The sequence below is a fragment of the Carica papaya genome, chromosome 8, assembly GCF_054855325.1.
Source record: "Carica papaya isolate Zhongbai chromosome 8, ASM5485532v1, whole genome shotgun sequence".
Lineage (NCBI taxonomy): Eukaryota > Viridiplantae > Streptophyta > Magnoliopsida > Brassicales > Caricaceae > Carica > Carica papaya.
In genome coordinates this window covers 1295667-1315903 of record NC_142316.1, presented here as the reverse complement: position 1 = coordinate 1315903, position 20237 = coordinate 1295667, and the positions used below count along the sequence as shown (strand labels likewise).

Genomic DNA, 20237 nt, shown 5'->3' with positions numbered 1-20237 from the left:
ATTGATTGGTATTGGCACCAGAAATTTCTTTGTGGTTTTATGCCTTCTTGTTATCTTTTTATGTATTTAAATTTAATTTATAACTATTTAAAAATAATAAAAAAAGAAAGGAAAAAAAAAAAGATACGAAGTGATTGTCGGTGTGGCAATCACATGGCGACCACGCATGCAACATTTTTAAAATCAAATGCTTACATAGATCCATCAGTCTACTACATAAATATCTGTTAAACGGCGTTAGACACATCATTCATGATAACAGATTATTCAAATAAAATTTGAAAGTTTAGGTTACATATGAACTAAATAGTTTGAATTTTTCTTTTTTTAGTTTTGTTTTGGATTTGAGTTTCATACGGGCTAAAAGAGTAGATAGGATAAAGATTAATTTAGGTCTTTACATTAAGTCCGAGCTAATCAAAAGAGCAAAATTAGAGGGTAGGAGATGGGTTTTTATCATGTATATATTTTCTTCAAGATTTTCATGGAGAAAAGCATTCGATACATCTTATTATATCTTCTAAGGTTTTGATATTAGAATTGTAAGTTCAAAATTTATTTTCGAGAAAATTTTCCATATGGAATTTGTTAATGACGCATTGATCTACTATGAAACCTTATTTTATGGATTATTGAACATAAAAAGAATTCGCGATTACTTCCATTTGTTTTCAAGTTTGATATCCTCCTTCGGGTATGTAAGGGACTTTTTTTTTCTTTTTTTAATAATTAGATTGTTGATTCTTAACATTCGATCTACTCCTTCGTATATAACAGGGCGGCTTTTCCTTTTAATTTTTTTTAAAAATTCTCCTTGAATTTGAGAGCAAATCAATTTTAGCCTGAATTCCTACAATAACAAGATTGGAGGACAAGCTAACATCATGAAGAAACATATGTATTTAATTGATCATACGAGCTGTGTTGATTATAACAACTTCTCTAATTTTGTTGAGAACAAAATTACTTATAGTAAAATACTTAAAAGTGAAATCACCATTTGACAAAATTATCTTTAGTAAACTTCCTAATAAAAAGAAAACATTTACTAATTTGAGAAAATTAAGAAGTGTTATGCTAATATAGAGGTTTACGAAGAGAATAACAACTCATTCTCTTTAATTTTTACATTTTTTTTGTCGTCTTAGTTCCTCAAATTTGTATTCAATGTATTGTCTAATTCAGTCCTCTTTATCATAAATAAGCTTGTATCTTTTGATCTTTAAATATTCTTGAGGTTTGAATTTGGTATGAAATTGAAACTACATATCTTTAAAAAAGAAGTGTCAAATGCTTTTCTTAGAGTGATATGTAAGTAAAAAGCTTGCATCAAATGCTTTACTTGCATGTGTAAATCAAAGTATGGTATATTTATTCTTTCTAGCCAAAGAAAAGTATGTCTCTTTTTCCACAAGTAATGGATTGTATAATTAGAACTTTCTCCTTGAAATAAAATCATATAATATAAGAAAAATGGCAAGTAAGGATTTGCATAATATATATAAGTTTTTTAATTGTTTGTATCCAGTCTAACCTACTTATTTTTCTCTATATAGTTTTTGCATCGATGATCTACATACGTGTATATCTGTATCCTCACATATTTCAACTTGTACATGTAATTAAGAAAATGGAAGAAAAAAATTTTGATCATTCAGGTACAAAAGTTACATCGATCAAATTCTGCAAAATGAGTTAAGTGTTGTTGTTTTGTGTACTCGGATGTTGTGCTCGTCAATGTTAATGTCGTGTTTTTTTCATTCTTGAACATGTCGTTAAATTAGTACTAATCTAATCAAATCCGTTGGATTAAAAAGAAGAAATCACAACCTTTGGCAAGTAAAATATTTGTATAATATTTAAACTCGTTGAACCGGTTACAAAAAAAAACTTGTTGAGCCAGTCACTCATAACACAACTTCATATGACAATAAATTGGGGAGCCTATATATACAATAATTTAGAGTCAAATACCATCATTTTAATTCTTTTATATAAAATTTATTCTGTTGAGAAATCTCATTCTAATCCCCGGTAATTCATAATTGGTACTTGTTTTATTATTTATTGGTTACTACAACGTCTCAATTATATACTTGTTTTCTATATATAAATTATTTAAATTCAATATGTTCTAATTTTATATGATTAATTCTATCTTAGTTTTTCTTCCTTCTACGTACAATGATATACCAAACAATATAGTATAAATTAAATTATATATTAAACTTTAGCAACAAGTAAAAAGGTTTATATCAAATGCTTTACTTGTATGTGTAAATTGAAGTATAGAATATCGTTTTCTTTAAACTCAAGAAAAGTATAGTTAGTGGATTATATAAGTAGAACTCTCTTGCAGAAATAAAATCATAGAATATAAGAAAAAAGATCAAGTAAGGATTGCATAATATATCAATTTTTCAATTGTTTGTTCCCAAGCTAACCTAGTTATTTTTTCTTTATATAGGTTCTGCTTGGAGGATATATACACATATATATATTATGGATACTCAAGTGTTTGAAGTTAAAGCAGTAGCAATGAAAATGGAAAAAGAATATATTGATCATTCAGACGAAGAGGATTATGTGTATGATGCTGATTCTGGTCATAGTATTTCTGTTAGGGATACTACTGGCTCCCATGATTTTGGTCATAGTATTTCTGTTAGGGATACTATTGGCTCCCAAACTACAACTTTTGGAGATCGTAATTTGTCAGATTCAAGAATTACTGATAGTTACAATAAAGTACTCACTAAAAAATATAGTTATAAGTACATTCATCAAACAGAAACTTTATCTGGTAATTCTCTTTCCTCACTTCTTTTATTCTAAATATAGATTTATATATATATGTGTGTGTATACAGGTTTTAGTGAATTAATTAAGTAATTCTTCTTCAGGACTTTTGAAACACATAAGAGATCAGCCACCGCGTCACTACGTATTCAAAATAAATAATTTTTCATCATTATTGGAGTCACAAGTGAAAAAAGTTGAATCAGGTGTCTTCCTTGTAGGAGGTTATAAATGGTGTGTTATATTTTATATATCATCTTTTATAATTAGTGAGTTATTACACATGTATGTATATGCATATTAAACATTTACATATAAACTATTTCTAAACATTAATACCATAAGTTATTTATTATATATAATGTGTATATATATATATATGTCAATATGATGATGAAATAGTAAATTGATTAGGAAGTTGATTCTGTACCCGAATGGAAATGAAAAGGCAGGAGGGGAAAACCACATCTCCCTCTACTTGGCAATGGAAGATACAATTTCCTTACCTCCTACGTTTGAAGTCAATGTTGATCTGAGAGTTTTTGTCTCAGAGCAATTACAAGGGAAGTTTCTTGCAGTCCAAGGTAACTTCATTAAATAATGTTTTTCCTTTTTAATATATATATATATATATAAATTTTTTAATGAATGTCTTTAATTATTTTTTCAAATTACTTGCACATTAATAAAGATTTTTAATAACTTTTCATACATAATTTAATTTGTATGCAGATGCTAAACGACCGATGAGAGTTTTTAACAGAAGTCGAACAGTATTGGGGTTTGCAAAATTTCTTTCTCTTGAAAATTTTAAAGAGGAAAATAATGGATATCTTTTTGAGGATTCTTGTGTATTTGGCGTAGAGGTTTTTGTTGCTAAATCAACTCGAGAATACGATAATCTTTTTGTTAAAGATAATTCAGTTCAGATATCTCGTTTGAAGTCTCAAGGATACTATACTAACATCTCTAATGCTCTTGTCACTAAAACGAAAAAAGAGTAAGTGATTGTACAAGTAAACTATATATACTTCCAGTTAATATATAATCCCTTCTAATTATGGAATTAATTGATGTTTAATGATAAATAGTTATCTTTTTTCATTATAGGAAATTGATAGCTCCTATTTCACAAGATTCCTCTTTGCAATTAAATCAAAGTGAAGGTATATATAATTGATAAATGAAGCTCTTAAACAATACATTAAAATACACCTTAATATAAGTAGGAGTAGTTTATAAGTACCAAGTATTTACTATGGGAAAATAGTTTGCAATTTTTTTTTTTGTTTTGTTGAGATTGAAAGCTGATTTTATATTCACACTTTCAGGAATTTTAAGAACCACAAGAGATTTTCCACCAGCTCATATATTCGAAATAAAATCATTCTCATTGCTTTGCAAAGACAATATCCAAAGACATGAATTTGACACTTTTGAAGCTGGAGGTTTAAACTGGTATTCTAGATATATATGTCTATATATATTATATATATAGTTGTAAATAATCTTATAATTTTTTTCTAAATTGCAGGAGGTTATGTCTTTATCTTGAAGGATGTAAGGAAAGAAATGGAAGTGGTTATATTTCTCTTTACTTGGAAATTTTAAAGGAAGGAACATTTCCTTCTGGGTGGGAGGTGAATGTGAACTTTAAAATGTTTGTTTTTGACCAAATAAGAAACAAGTACCACATTTTCCAAGGTATCTTTTCTCACATAAAATTAATTCATATATATATGTACATACATACACAATAAAAATGCATTAAAATGTTTAAATTAATACATACAGATGCTGATGGGGTTCCAAAGTGCTTCAATGGAATCACGAAAGAATTGGGTTTTACTCATTTAGTCTCCCAGAAGACATTCAATGATCCTCATAGTGGATTTCTTGTTAACGATCGTTGTCTATTTGGTCTAGAGATATTTATTATTAGGCATATGTGCAACAAAGATATTATGACAAAAGATCCTGCTAATTGCAGCACATACACTTGGCCGATTTACAACTTTAGCACATTAAACTCGAAAATACATGAGTCCGAGACTTTCACCATATGTGGAAGAAAATGGTATGTATGTTATATAATATCTATATATGTACGTATAAGTATTTATTGCTCTTATAGTTAATGAGTTTGCCAAAATTAATAGTATATTGGTCGAGTGATTAAAATTTTTATATTTTATTTAAAAATTATGAATTCAAGTATCATTGAGAACGTAAAATTTTTTATTTTACGGGTATATATGTATGTATAAGTATTTATTGCTCTTACAGTTAATGAGTTTGCCAAAATTAATAGTATATTAGTCGAGTGATTAAAATTTTTATATGTTATTTAAAAATTATGAATTCAAGTATCATTGAGAACGTAGAATTTTTTATTTTACGGGTATTTTATAGATTGACAGTGATTGCTTTATAATGTTTAATTCAGTGGGACTAAAGATTTAGCACAATGATGTGTTTATGAGATTATATTGATCTTGTTGAACTTAATCTTAGGGAACCAATTAGTTTTTGAGTGAAAAGAACATTTCGAGCAATTAGGTTCCTTCAGTTAGGATAGCCACAAAAGTTTAAAAACTTTCAATTTTTTTTTTAAAAATAAACTAAATTTGCTAAAATTAAATCTTGTTAGTTAATTTATATAATCTATTATTTCAGGCACTTAGCAATTTATCCAAAAGGAGATACGAAAGAAGTAGCTGACAAATGGCTCTCACTCTACTTATACTTAGTTAACGCAAAATCCTTACCTTTGAAGCAGGAATATAAGATAAAGTGCAATTTTCGAATAAGAGATCAAGTCACTAGTAACCATTTTCAGATGTCATGTAAGTTCAAACTTTCACATATACATTTGATCGCATAGTTTTTTTTTTTTAGTTGCAAGTTCATTATTTTTCAACTTCACACTTTTCTAAAAGAAATTTCTAATATTATTTTTTAAATCTATTTGGTTTTCAGTGACTAATACATTTAGATACCCTCCATGGAAGGCTTGGGGTTTTTCAAAATTTATTTCATTAGTAGATCTACTCAATGAATCAAAAGGTTATATTCGCGAAGATACCTTAATAATCGAGGTGATATTTACTTCCATAGTTATGCAAGATATTTTGTTGGAAATTTAGATTCTTGATTATATATATATATATATATATATTTAATGGACAATGTACTACCAAAATATCATATCCTTCAGTTATGTTTATAAGAATTTTATTTTAATTATGTTGTAGACTAAGTTGAATGAATGTAAAATTATTTATTCATATAAGAACTAAAAATTTACAACTGAGAAGAAGATATTAGTTCATTGATAACTGTAATGACAAGATTGATCGGGTGTTCATTCAACTATATATATAGCAAAATTGAGTGAATTATAATTGAAAAGTATGAGCAAAGACATCCCAAAATCGGGACCAAAATGGCACAATAAGGGTGTCTCACAACTTCGAGTAATTAGATGACAAAGACTCGTTGAAAATTTAATTATTTTTTGTGAAAACTTAAGAGAGTTGCTGTTAATTTATTTGAGGTGGAATTAAAAATTCAAAACCCATATTTGTCATTTTTAAAGAAAAATGTTGGAAATAATCTCAAGTAGAAATGTGTGAAGCATCTATTACGAACATGATAATATACATCGATAATCTTCGAGAGTTGTTATTGATTTTTTTGAGGTGTAATTAGATATCAAACACACAATCATCGACCTTAAAGAAATTAAGGTCGAAAATGTCTTAGGTGGAAAGGTGTGAGACACACATTATCAGTTGTGTCTCCCTCTTTTAAAGTTCGATTTTTTCTATCTTTTTCTTGAACACCATGATTTTTATTGGGTTTGTTTCGATAATTATATTGGCTACGGAATAGGTCACAGGATGTATACAAATAGTAATATATTGTCAGTATAAGTTATTATTCTATATCAACAGACTTTCGATTTATATATATTAGTCTTTTACAGACAGTTAACTGTTGATAAAATTTTTTATCACTTATATCTGCTATCTGTTGATCCTGTATAAGATTCTAAATTTATATTATTAAATATAAATATTATTATTTAAAATACATTAAAATATTATATATATAATTACAAATACATAATTAAAATACATAAATTTCATAGTCATCTACAATATTTTTTACACAAATTCATAAGGATTAAATTACAAAATTCATTCATATCAACTTCATTTTATCTTCCCATACAAAAAATGTCAATTCATTTTGTTCTTATGCAAACTTTGAGATTATAATCGAAAATATACAATTCAAAGTTGATAATTAGTTATCTTCTCAACGTGCTAAAAACTTGAATGAAGAAACATATGGTCAAAATATCATATGATCGATCAAATTTGCAATGAAAGGATTTAGATGGTTGATCGTATTTGGAATAAATGGATGAAGAACTATATTTTTCTTAACGTGCAATAAACCCCATGCAATGCAAACAACATTTTCTTTTATCATTTTTTAAACTTTTAAAAGTACATCATCTTCGAAGAATGGATCGTGCACATTATCTAAAGTCCTTGCTTGGGAAGGATTTTTTTTTTTTCAAATTTCCCCTATGTTTTACAACCATAACATAATACTGATATTGACACTTCATTAACCATATGAATCTAAGTACACAACCATCACTCATCAATAAATCTGTTAAAGCTCAAAAAGTTAGAAGAAAATTGTTCACAGACTCATAGGTACTTGGAGTCCTCCCAACAATGAGCTTTGAGTTGAACTAGCAAAACCTCCCATGTTATTCAACTGAAACCTCAATGCTATAATTGGAAAAAGATTTTTGTTCACTTTTCTGAGTTAACCCTTTATTTTCTTCTCTCCCTCTGTCTCATGCTATATGGTATTTTTCGTCTTTTTGATTCAATCAAAATATTCTCTTTAACAATATGTGAAGAAAATTTTTAGTTTTTACTTAGCTGCTAGATTTGTCCATTCACCTCCTTCCCATTGCTTTTGCATGCGTTTCTTCCTTACTTAAAAGCTTCGAACTTTTACTCTCATATAAGAATAATGTAACGACCCCGGAAAATATAAAAATGAAATGAGTATTTAAATATATCAAATGCGGAAGCGAGATCAAAATTTCAGTTAACATCCCTTACACGAAAAACCAAACAAACGTACTTAAAATATAAAAGGTTAAACTAACTAAGAAAGAAAACTCGAAAATAAACTATGCGTATGACTACAGAGTCTCTAGGCATCCCCTTCGTCGTCCTCCTGCGGAACGGGCTCGGGAACCATGTCTTCCTGATCTGAAATGGTTAATTAAGGAGTGAGCTACACTAGCCCAGTAAGAACATCACGATATCTCACCGTCACGGAGATAAAGGTGGGTAGAAAACCACAAAAAGACCAATGGAGCATAATTTACAATAAACTCGTTTATTAACAACAAAACCTTTTATCAATAATAAAACTTTTACCATCCACTTACCTTGGTGGAATTTATGAAAACAATATGAGAAAACAATAACATTATCATAATCATTGAATAATCTAAGCTGTAAAACATAACACTTATCACGCCTCTTGTAATTCAATCATTGTACAACATATCTTTTTTTCTCATTTACCAGCCTACTAGTATCCGTGGGGGTCCATAGGGGTTCCGCTACCCGTTAACCTTTAACATTCATAATCAGTTTCCAGGGCCGTCCCCATACCCCGTCCGGTATGGGCGCCAAAACCATGAACCTCAATACCCCGTCCGGTATGAGGGTGAAACGGGCCGTCCCCATACCCCGTCCGGTATGGGCGCCAAAACCATAAACCTCAATACCCCGTCCGGTATGAGGGTGAAACGGGCCGTCCCCATACCCCGTCCGGTATGGGCGCCAAAACCATAAGATCTCCATACCCCGTCCGGCATGTGAGACCACAATCCCGGTAGGGTTCCCTACGGACCCGGTCCGTCCACCATCTCCCAGGATATCTAGTCAGGCTGACCCCCATAATACAATTATCAGTCTACACAATCTTTCATTTTTCCTTTTCCTCAATCAGCATCATCAATTCACATTTAAACAAGCAAATCGTAATTCATACCAGACAGACAACATACAGTATCAGTTTCTCAGTTATTCAACCCATAATTAATAAAAACGTAGTACATGCACACAAATCTGTAAAATGAACACATCAAACCTCATTTTGCATTTAAAGCTGTAAACAGGCCAAATAACAGTAAATCATCAATCACACTAGACTCGGGCTCCATTAGCAACCTTAAGCAATTTCACACATGCGTTAATTCAAGAAATACCGTTTTATCATTTTGAACTTTAATACCGTGATAGGAAATAGGGTGAGGGGTCCTTACTTGTTTTCGGGATCCGAATACGATTCACAGTGCGCCTGCAGGCTGTCCCTAATTTTCCCCTGAATTTTTTCCGGGGAACTGAAACACGCTAACAGTACCTGCACGGGTTCCAAAAAAAATCCAAATTAGGCCCAGGGCCTCTTTTGGCCCAAATCGCAACTCCGGCACGGCGGCTCCGCCGTGCTCCGGCGACGGCGCCGCCGCTGGCGGCGGCGAGTCGCCTCGGGTTGACTGTTTTCGGCCGTTTTTGGCCGAATTCGGCCACACTCGCATTGGTCCTTGTCAGAAAACAACCCTAGGGCCCTCGGGGGGCCAAAAAATCACGAAAAAACGGAGCTTACCGGCGGCGGCGCTCTCGGGTACGGCGACTCTCCGGCGAAGTTCGTGTTTTGGTGATTTGGCTTCGGTCAACCTGTAGAGAAAAGAATGGTGATCACGGTGATATAAAAATTGCATCGAACGGAGGCCGGGAAGGGCCTCGTCGGAGGCAAAAACCGAGAGGGGGCGCGGCGGCGCCGCTGGGCTTCGGCCGCGTATTCCGGCCGTTTGGCCGGGATTTCGGCTTCGATTTGGCCATAGGAGGAATCAGTGGGGAAAAACGAGTCGGGGGTATGAAATTTACCTCGATCGGTGGTCGGAAATTTCCCCGGTGCGGCGGCGAGTGGCGGCGGGTGGCGGCGGTCGGCCTCTGGTTCGTCTTCTCCGGCGAGCGGCTGGCGGCTAGGGTTTTTTGGTCTGGTGTGGGGGTTCTATTTATAACCCCTTGCCTTTTGATCACAGCCGTTCGTTTCGTTTTAATCTGGGCCGTTCGTTTTTGATTGAATCTGGGCCGTCCGTGCGTTTGAATCTGGGCCGTCCGATCGCGTGATTGATCTGGGCCGTCGGATCGCACCCACGCGGATCGCCAACGTGGCTCCTTTCGGAGTGACGCGATCTTGCCACGTGGCAGGCCCCGGTTGGCCGGGACTGCTGACCGGGCCTGCTGACGTGGCTGCTGACGTGGCCCCCCCCTTTTTTTTTTTTTTTTTTTTTTTTTTTTTTTTTCCTCCTCCTTTCCGGGCGCTACAAATAATACTAAAATCTAGAAACTCTGAAGAGCAGAAGACATGGATTAAAATTTGAATCGACCAAAATCATCTTTTATTATAATCTTGTTAAGGGTAGTGGTATTAATAGTTACTTGATGTGATATGCTAATATCAAGGTGGCATGTATGTGGTAGTATATGTTGTATCGAATAAGTTCATAAAATGGATGAGTTATTAGAATAGATAATACTAATGTGTAGTTTGATTTCATTTGATTTTTTGAAATCTTCTCTAATTTTAAATTATCTTGATTCCCAATCTACGTTTATCTTACAATTCTTTCCAAACAAAAGATTTTAATTACCAATTAATTTGAAAGATCTCTAAATTTAAAATTTTCAATAACCAAATAATTGGTTAAATAAAGTATTATCACACAAATTGCTAAGACTAGTAACATAATAAACTAGTTGCTATTAGATTTAGTTTACAAAATAAGAGTGAAGCACCACTCACTAGGGCATGCTAGGAGGACTAACAAGATGGTCTTCCTCTTGACATGCCACCTTCCCATAGGGCATGTCATCTTAGGCTTCTTCCCTCTTTTTACTCATTCTAACAAATATTTGATTTTTTATGACCTAATTAATGGTATTCTACCATAGAACTATCTAGTTTTAGGTCTTTAGGCCCTTTAACTATTTCAAATTAAGCATTCTACTAATACAAAGATGCATATGTATGGCATTATTAGAGTTTTTTTGTTGCGAGAAATGCATGTACGAAAAATTAGTGCATACACCAACTTAGATGAAATTGTTTATCATGCATAAACAACCCTAATTTGGCTTTAATATCATATTAAATAATTAATTATCGCCTTTCATTCAAAAAGCACATGTTAATAGAAAAAGACAATCTTTATTTATATATTGACACAATTAGAAAAAAAATACATGAAATAACTTTAATCAATTAAAATATTACTAACTACATACATCACAACACAAGTCACACAATTACCAACTTAGACCTGAAAAATAAAGAACCTAGAACACCAATCACATCTTTAGATTTTTATACATGTGTACATAAACATAAATTGAAAATTATAAATGTTGTGGAATACACATCTAACCATAAATACTCCCATTTTATTTTTCTCTTTACAATACCATCTTTAGCCTTTCACCATTAATTTGATAGGTCATTTGTGATATTATAGCTGAAGTTGTAAATGGTAATGATACTAGTATAAATTCCATCATTCATCTGATATGAATCTTCAAAATTACCAATAATATAATCATGTTGTTTATATGAGAAGGGAATGTCACAGCCAACTTCTGTCACAACTAAATCCACTGACACCTTACAAGACAGTGGCACATTAGCTTTGTGCTTGATCTCCATATCATTAGATTTTGTATTAATATCTCCCCAGTTGTATGGTCCATGAAAAAAACTCAAGAATTCAATAGTTTTGGTTTTAAGGAACGGAATTGTAGCTTTAAGGTCAACTGGAGCCTTCAAATCTGATATGAGAATAGAATTCCAACTATAGCTAGTAGTATTTTTAAATGAGAGATTTATTTCTGCTTCAACATATTCTTCAGTTTCATTAAAGTAAGATCCTGAGTCAGCAATCAAAGAACTCACCTCATAGATCCTAACATCTCGCAAGTGATAATTAATATTATAAATTATTTTTGAATAAGCACTCTTTGAAACCACCAATTTTGCTTCCAGTGTAATAGTAAAGGCCCCAGCATTAAGACAATTATCCTTACGATCTTTTGTGAGTCTTTTACAATATGCATTGTTAGCCAAACAACAAAGAGCAACAACATTTTCATCAACTTTCACCGGCCAAAACTTTATGTTTGCATCAATGACATCATGAGGTCCATCATGTTTGATCCATTTGGATCTCGTCTCCAAAATGCACCATGTTGTATTCGAACACTTCCATCAGGAAGTTGGTAAACCCTATGAGTAGTATGTGGAAATGTATCTTTTTTCGTAGCTCTAAATTGTAGATACAAAGATATGCCATCTCTTTTAAGACCTGCACTGAGATACTTGTCATTGTTGCCTCTGAATGCAACATTTCTTGGAAGCATATACATGGCTCCCAAATTAGTATATTTAAAAATCTTTAACGAATCATTTATAGGGATTGCAAACGGTACTGATAAACAATTATTATAGGATTCAGTTGCCTTTGAAAGACATATATAGTTTCCAAGTTGAACATGAAAAAATTGAACTTGACCATTCTCGTTACCAGTTTTGACGATTGGTTTTAACAATGTGCAAGACCATTTAGATTTATCTTCATTTGATTGGTCACCTTTAGCAACAATCCACGTCTCTTCTTTTGAAGATCTCACCCAATATTTGTTATTGTAACAACATTTTATGTGTACTAATCCATTGCCAGTATCAGCTTCCTCTATTTCCATCTTTGTGTACGGGCTTACTAGATGCTCCCCAGAAAATTGAACAAATGCATGTGCCTCCTCATCTTCGTGCACATAGCACAGATATTTTTGGTTGTAATGTAATACAAAGTATTTTGGAGATACCATATTTTCCTCCTCTCCGATAAATTTTTCCAATAAAACTCGCTTTGCTCGTTATTGCTCCAACTTGTTCTTTTATTTATAAAGACTAAATTATTTTTATTTTTATTTAATTAATTATCGTAATATTTAAGCATTAACTCCTCCATAATCATAAACCCTTTAAAAGTCATTATTTATGTACTTTTCTTTCTCGCAAATCATAATAAATATACACATATCTTCTTTTTTTAATGAAAGAATTGTATTTTCTTTTGGATTAAAAACAAAAAAACAATAAAAATTAATAAAAATAATAATTTATTTAAAGTTTTTTATTGTTAATTTTTTTTGTAATAATTAAATTTTTTCATACCTTTAACTTTAAACCAAAAACTGTATTAAATAGTTTACTCTAATTTAATATAATCTGAATTATTTAAATTTTTTTCTATTTTTCAAATATTTTTTTAAATTAATCGATCAATTATCTTAATTATATGTTTAACTTACTTAATAGCACAAGTGAAAAATAATAGTTATTCACTAAGAACGGAATAATTTTGAAGCACAATTATAATTCACGATCATTAATAATTAATTATAATTATTTTTCAGTAATATTAACAGTTGAAAGAAAACTATAATTACCTATAAATAACCACAATAGCTTTATTCATTATAACTAAACAACTAAAATAAATAGCTTGTTCCTCAAATTTATTTTAAAATATACATATCCCAAGTGTGTATTACTAATAATAAATTAATAAAATTTTATGTAATTATTTAATTAATAAAATCATACATGTCGTATTTTAATTTTCTCTTTGTCGTAGTTTATTCTTGATAAAATTATAAAATTTTATATGTAGATACTATGTAGATATAAAGATTTTTAAATATCACCCAAGAAAGATATTTATAATAAAAATATATTATTGCCAAAAACAATTATGATGACTTTTCTTATATCATATAATAGAAAAATATAAAAGAATTTGCCTCATTAGTTAATAGAAAATATGAATATGTTTTTATTAAATTCAAAATTTTCAGAAATTTTAGTAAATAATACTATTAAAACAATATAAGTAGAGTAAATAATCTTTGAGTATTCTTTCCTATTTCTTCTAAAGTGATCAAATAAAATCAAAGTGAATTATAAAATAAATAAATAAAATAAGAGTAATTTAATACGAGAAACAGATAAAGCATCATATAAATAAATAATTAAAATAAATAGAAAAAAGAAAAGTTATCGAACTATGTTTAATTGTACTTTTCGTGGAAACTGTACGTTTCTTTTTTTACTTGTAAAATGCGTACCTCGCACTTTTCATAGTAAAAAAGAGAGAAAAAAATGTTGAAGTTTGTTTTTTAATGTTAGCTTCTTTTTTTTTTTTTTTTTCAAGAATTGAAGCATAGCCTAATGTTAGTTTGCTTGTCTCCCTAGGTTTTTCTAATCTTCATTCTTAAAATTTTAAAATCTTTTTCTGAAATTCTAAAGAAAATTCGGTAAAATTCTAATAAATAATAACTTTCGTTATTATGTTTCTTGGAAATTCTCTTTAAATATCAATTTTAGCTAATACATTCGTATAAATATAGGAACATACATCATCAAGAAACATATAATCTTCTTATTCATGACTGTTTAAGATTTGTGAGAGTTACACTAGGTTTCCAATAAGGGTAATTACTTTCTTTATAGGAGATATTCTCTAACATGTTATATACACAATTTTATGCTGTCAAATTTGTGTATTAATTGTAAAGGACATGTTATAAGTTCTAGCAGAATGTTTCCTGCTCGAGCCTACAAATTAATTCAGAAGGACAAGGCCGATAATAGATTAGTCATATTGGCCTAAATCATTTTGAAAACGCCGAAGTCTGAAATAAATTAATCCCGAGTATCATTAAGTAATTAAATGACTTAAAGTTCGAAGTTTACAAAGAGAATAACGACTCATTCTCTCTCATTTTTACGTTTTCTCTACCGTCTTAGTTCCTAAAATTTACTCATTCTCTAATCTGTTCATTTTTACCATAAATAAGCTTGTATTTTTTGAACTTTAGTTTCAGTACATATCTTTAAAAAACAAGAATCAAATACTTTTTTTTTTCTTTTCCTTCTTTTCCTTGTTAAGTATTATCCAGCAGTCATGATTTATGATGACAAGTAAGAAAAGTTAGTATCAAATGCTTTACTTGTGAAAGTAAATTAAGAATTTTGCTGTGCAAACGTACATATATATATATATATATATATATATGCATATATACTATAAAAGGATAAAGTCTCACTAAGTTGATTATAATAATTATAACAATAATAATGAATTTTATCTTTTAACTATTAAATAGACAAACTTTGGAATTATGATAAAAGAATAAAATAACAGCATGAAGTACTGAGCTTTGCATGGCAAAATGTTGATGTAGCAGCACCTGTAAACAATTTATTTACCATGTATGCTTATACAATAGTAAGTTGTTGAAACCAAATTATCTCATTTTAAGATTTCCTTAACTTTCTTGGTCTTCTGTACTGAATTTAGGAAGTTAAGTATTCATTCAATTTACGAAGGGTTCTCACTATATCTAAACATAGTTTATGAGGAAATCACTTCCCTTAAAGCAGGAGTATCATATGCGGTACAAGTTAAGAATAAGGAATCAGACTAATAATAATCATTTTGAACTTAAAAGTAAGTAAAAAAATTTATCACCTTAATTATCTACATTTTAAATGTAAAAATTCAAACCTTTATCAAGGATTTCGAGCGTTTGACCTGGACATAATAATAATATAGATAATACTAAAATTTTCATTGAGCAGGAGAATTAGAAGTTTAAATGTTATATTCCTCGCACGTTTACTTTAAATGTCCAAATAGGGGCTAAAGAAATATTTAGAATTTAAAACGAAAAAACTACTACAAAATAATTATTAACCTCGATTCGATTTTGACAGAGCGAAAAGAGATAATGTTTAGCTAGTCTCTTACTGTTCAGGATCTAAGTCTTGATTGTCCTAATCTAAAATGGTTAATAAGAAAGGGATGAGCTACACTAACTCAGTATGAATATCAACACCTTACCGCTGACACAAAAATTAAAGGTTTGTAAAAAACATAAAACGACCAATGAACCATATTTTTAGTGAAATTCGAATGTTAATACATTCCTTGCTCGTTTTGCTGAAAATGTTAATATTTCCTTCCCCGACTATTAGTCTATCAAATACAATACATTAGATAAAATCATAATGACGAGTTAATCACAACAAGCATACATTCCAATAAACATGTAACATTGGTTTATTTACTATTTTGCCCAAAATCGAGTTACTTACCATATTTATTATTGTCTTACCATTTTTATTTTTTCCTACCGGTATCACTGGGAGTCCATGGTGATCCTCGCTACACGTAGGTACATAATACTTCTGTTGTAAATCAACGGTTGTCCTCATATCCCGTCCGATAATGGACACCACATACTAAAGACTGCCTCAATACCTCGTTCGGTATGAGCAAAATTAATTAAGTCTCAACCTCATCCGGTATGGGATTTTTCAACCCGTACGACTGAGGATAACATCCATGGTAGAGTTCACCCTATGTACAAAGTCCGTACACTCTTTCTCACGATACCCAGTAAGTCCTTTCATTCAACAACATTATTTTATGCATACCTTTTTTTTTAATTTATTATCTAGCCACTAATAATACATAGGGCCTGTATCCCAAACAACACAAGAGTATAAAATTCATATTTCAAAATTCGTTAGAGAATAAACTCTAGATAAAAATATAATAAAATAGAATAATAGAATAAGAACTTCAAACATTGTAATATGATGAATAATAAATTAAACTGATAAATCAAAGTGAAATTAAGTATAGTAAAAAGTGATAATGAAGCAAAATGGAATAAAATATAACTATTCAAAATTTGTTATTAATATATTGATTATAGATAGATATAACGAAAAAAGAACAGAAACGATTACACCAACTGAAAGAACATAAACTAAGATAAAATAAAATGAAATAAGAATGAATAGATAAAAGAAAATGATAATAGAATTAAAAATAACGAATAGATAATACAATTAAACTAGTGACGAACATAAATAAATTGATTACTGCCTCCATCGACAACCTGTATTTAATCATCAAGGAATCACAAAAATATTTAGAACTACTATTTATTATCATTTTAACTTTAATTTAACCATAACAAAAAAAAGTTTAGGGATTCTTACACTGAGTTGGGACCTAGAACATCATCTTTTTCAACTATAGTTCCCGGTGGCTCCCACCTCTCGAATTCTTGGGTTTTCTGGTAAAATTAGGAAACACACATCAAAACAACATTAAAATACGTAAAGGGCGGTGAAAACAAAGGGCAGAAGACTCACTAGGTCGAGTTGGGGTTTCGGCACAGCGGCGCCACCGAGCTCTGCCGTCTGGTTCTCCTCTATTGACGCTCTTTTCTCTTTGCCAAGCCGAACCTGGCAAATTCGTGATGGAAATCAAGTTAAATCATGGAGAGGAGAGTGTTTCACAGGAAAATAGAGGAAATTTCAGCCTTACCGATCGGATTTTAATTTTTGATGCAGTGGTGCAACCGTGCTCTATCATCTGTCTCTATCGAGTTGTGACTTTCTTTAGTTTTTTCTATATTAGAATTACTCTAAATGACCTAGGGTGAGAAAATAGAAAGAACGATAAGAAAAATCATGCTTACTGATGCATTTTACGTCTCCAACACGGTGACATCATCATCCCTCCGACGGCTGAGCTTCTTCCGACTGCCCTTCTTCTTCTTCTCCGGTCAGAGGTGTCGGCTAAGATTTGGGTGCCGACTGAAGAGAGGTTTATATACCTCTCTTCATCTTATCTGGGTCGTCTAATTTGGTGGATGTGGAGGCAAGAGGGTCATCCGATCGAGCCTGTTTAGGAAATCAATCTGGACCGTTCGCGTACGTGGGTGTGGCCCTAAGCCGTCCAATCGTCTTGGCACGTGGATCGCCAGCAGGGCTTCTCACGTGGAGCTCGTGTTGACGGGGCCGCCACGCGGCATGTGGTGATTCATCGCGTTGCTAACTGGGTGTCCATGTGGCCCGTTTTTTTGAATTTAGACGATAACCCCTTGTAACAACCGAAATTTATTTATTTTTTTTTTGTAATTTAGGATTTTATTCTAAATGTAATAAAATAATTTTTCAATTTCTCTTTTTTTTTAATTTTAATTTAGAGTAAAAAATAAAATAAAATTGATAGAGGATGAAATTGAAAGCAATTTTGAGAAAACGAGGTAAAATTTTGGGTTTTGTGGGTATTTTTGAAAGAAAAATCGAAAACCAGGGGTCAAAACACAATTTAAAAAAAATTACTACGTAGGATGCCTGGTCAGCAGTCTCGACGAACCAGGACATGCCACATGGCAACAGGCACTGACGCGGTGCCATGCAGGCGATCCGGGTGAACGCGATTAAATGGTCCAGGTCCGTTCCCGCGCGCACGGACAGCCTGGATGCACTCCCTCCTAAACGCGATCAAACGGTCAGATTCAAATGCGATCGGGCGGTCCAGATTAAAGCGCGATGGACAGTCCAGATTAAATCGCGATGAATAGTCCAGATTCACTCCCTATTTAATCGCGATCGGATGGTTCAAATCAAACGCGATGGACAACCCAGATCAAAAGCGGATGGATATAAATAACTCTCATTCGTACCAAACCCTAACCTTAGCTGCTAGAACCCCTCGCTAGAGAAAAAGACCTGGCCGCCGGGAAGGAGACCACTGCCACCTGACGCTACACCGGAACCCTTTTTGACCGCCAAAAAAAGGCAAAAACTTCCCTTTTTACTCAAAATTAAATTTTAAGCACACTCATGGCCAAATCAGAGCAAAAAGACTAGCCAATTAGGCCAATTGGCCGAAAAACATCAGCGAAATCTGGCGATGCCACTACGTGGAATTTCACAAAACGCCTTCGATGAGGCCCTTTCTAATTCCTATTTGGTGTAATTTTGCCACTATCATGATCATCGTGTCCTTCTCTACAGGTTTACCATAGCAAAACACACAACCACAATGTGAGCCAGAGGAGTCACCGTACCGGAGAGCCCCACCACCAGTGAGTTTTGGTTTTTTGTATTTTTTCGGCCAACCGAGGTCCTTTAACATATTTTTTCGCAGGGATCGATGCAAAATTGGTCGAATTCAGCCGAAAACAGTCGACTCAAGGCAGATCGCCACAGCAAGCAGCGCCACCATCGCTGAAGCACGACGAAGCCACCGTGCCGGAATTCCAAAATTGGTCAAGTAGGCCCCAGGACTTATTTTGGGTTTGTTTGGGACATTTGTAGGTACTATTAGTGCATTTTAATTTCCGAAAAAAATTCAGAGAATCCGAGAATCGCCCGTAGACGCAGTCGAACAGCTTAGCTTTTCAAACATCAAATCGAGTAAGGATCCCTCAACTCATTCCCTATCATATAATTAAAGTTTAAATAAATAATAATATAGTATTTTGTATGAATTTAATAAATACGCATAATTAATTACGGATTGCTAATGGAGCCAAAACAAAAAATTGTTCTCTGTTGATTTATTTTACAGTTTAAAGGCATGATAATATCTTATTTATCAATTTTATAGTTTGAATGTATGTATTGCTGCCTTATGTGATCACCGTTTAGTTAGAAAATTGAGATATGATTGTATTCCCTTATGCATGTTTGTTTGCTTGTGTAATTATGGTTGATTTGGAAAATGGAGACTAACGAAAAATGAAAAAGTTGTGTGAGAAGATGAATAAATGAATATGGCAGCCTTACTGGATATCCTAAGAGATGGTGGACGGACCGGGTACATAAAAAATCCTACCGTGAACGTTGTCGCACACTAGACGGGGTATGGAGACATGATAATTTGGTGCTCACATTAGACGAGGTATGGGGACGACCCGCTTTATCCTCACACTGGACGGGGTATTAAGGTTTAATAATTTGACACTCATACCGGACGGGGTATGAGAACGACTCGTAATTAAGATTGTTAAAGGAAAGGGTTCGTGTGTAGAGGGGACATCCCTATGAACCCACATGGATACTAGTAGGCTGATGGAAAAAGTGACAGTTATTGTTTGGTTTATTGACGATGTATATAGACTTATGATATGTGTTATGTTGCTGATTTTATATGAAATTACGATCTGTATGATATTATTGTCTGCATAGGTTGTTTTTATGAATCCCACTATGGTAAGTGAACGGTAAATGGTTTTATTTTTAATAAATGTATTGGTTTAAATTAAGTACTCCATTAGTGTTTTGATTTTATACCAACCTTTACTTCTGTGTTGGTGATATAGTGTGATATCCTTACTGGACTAGTGTAACTCATCTCTTATTTAACCATTTCAGATCAAGAGAACCAGGTTCCATAG

General features: G+C 32.2%; 1 protein-coding gene and 1 long non-coding RNA gene across 3 annotated transcripts; one reads left to right on the top strand and one right to left on the bottom strand.

The window, feature by feature from the left end:
- The first annotated feature begins 2366 nt into the window (after positions 1-2366).
- On the top strand, positions 2367-6045 carry LOC110806373 (uncharacterized). Of its 2 annotated transcripts, XM_088209678.1 has the most exons (11): positions 2367-2393; positions 2468-2803; positions 2904-3033; positions 3214-3383; positions 3532-3799; positions 3910-3965; positions 4131-4257; positions 4334-4503; positions 4594-4876; positions 5476-5645; positions 5779-6045. In XM_088209678.1, the coding sequence occupies exons 2-11, from the start codon at positions 2503-2505 to the stop codon at positions 5943-5945; spliced, it is 1842 nt and encodes a 613-aa protein (XP_088065804.1). In that variant the 5' UTR covers positions 2367-2393; positions 2468-2502; the 3' UTR covers positions 5946-6045. The 2 variants fall into 2 exon arrangements, with proteins under 2 accessions (XP_088065804.1, XP_088065805.1); XM_088209679.1 differs by lacking the exons at positions 2367-2393; positions 2468-2803 and having other exon boundaries at positions 2904-3005.
- A 6188-nt stretch (positions 6046-12233) lies between these two features.
- Positions 12234-12831, bottom strand: LOC148240334 (uncharacterized). Its single transcript, XR_015813955.1, has 2 exons — positions 12488-12831; positions 12234-12268 (listed from the first exon to the last, which is right to left on the bottom strand). It is a non-coding gene; the product is annotated as an uncharacterized LOC148240334 (long non-coding RNA).
- Positions 12832-20237: the final 7406 nt, after the last annotated feature.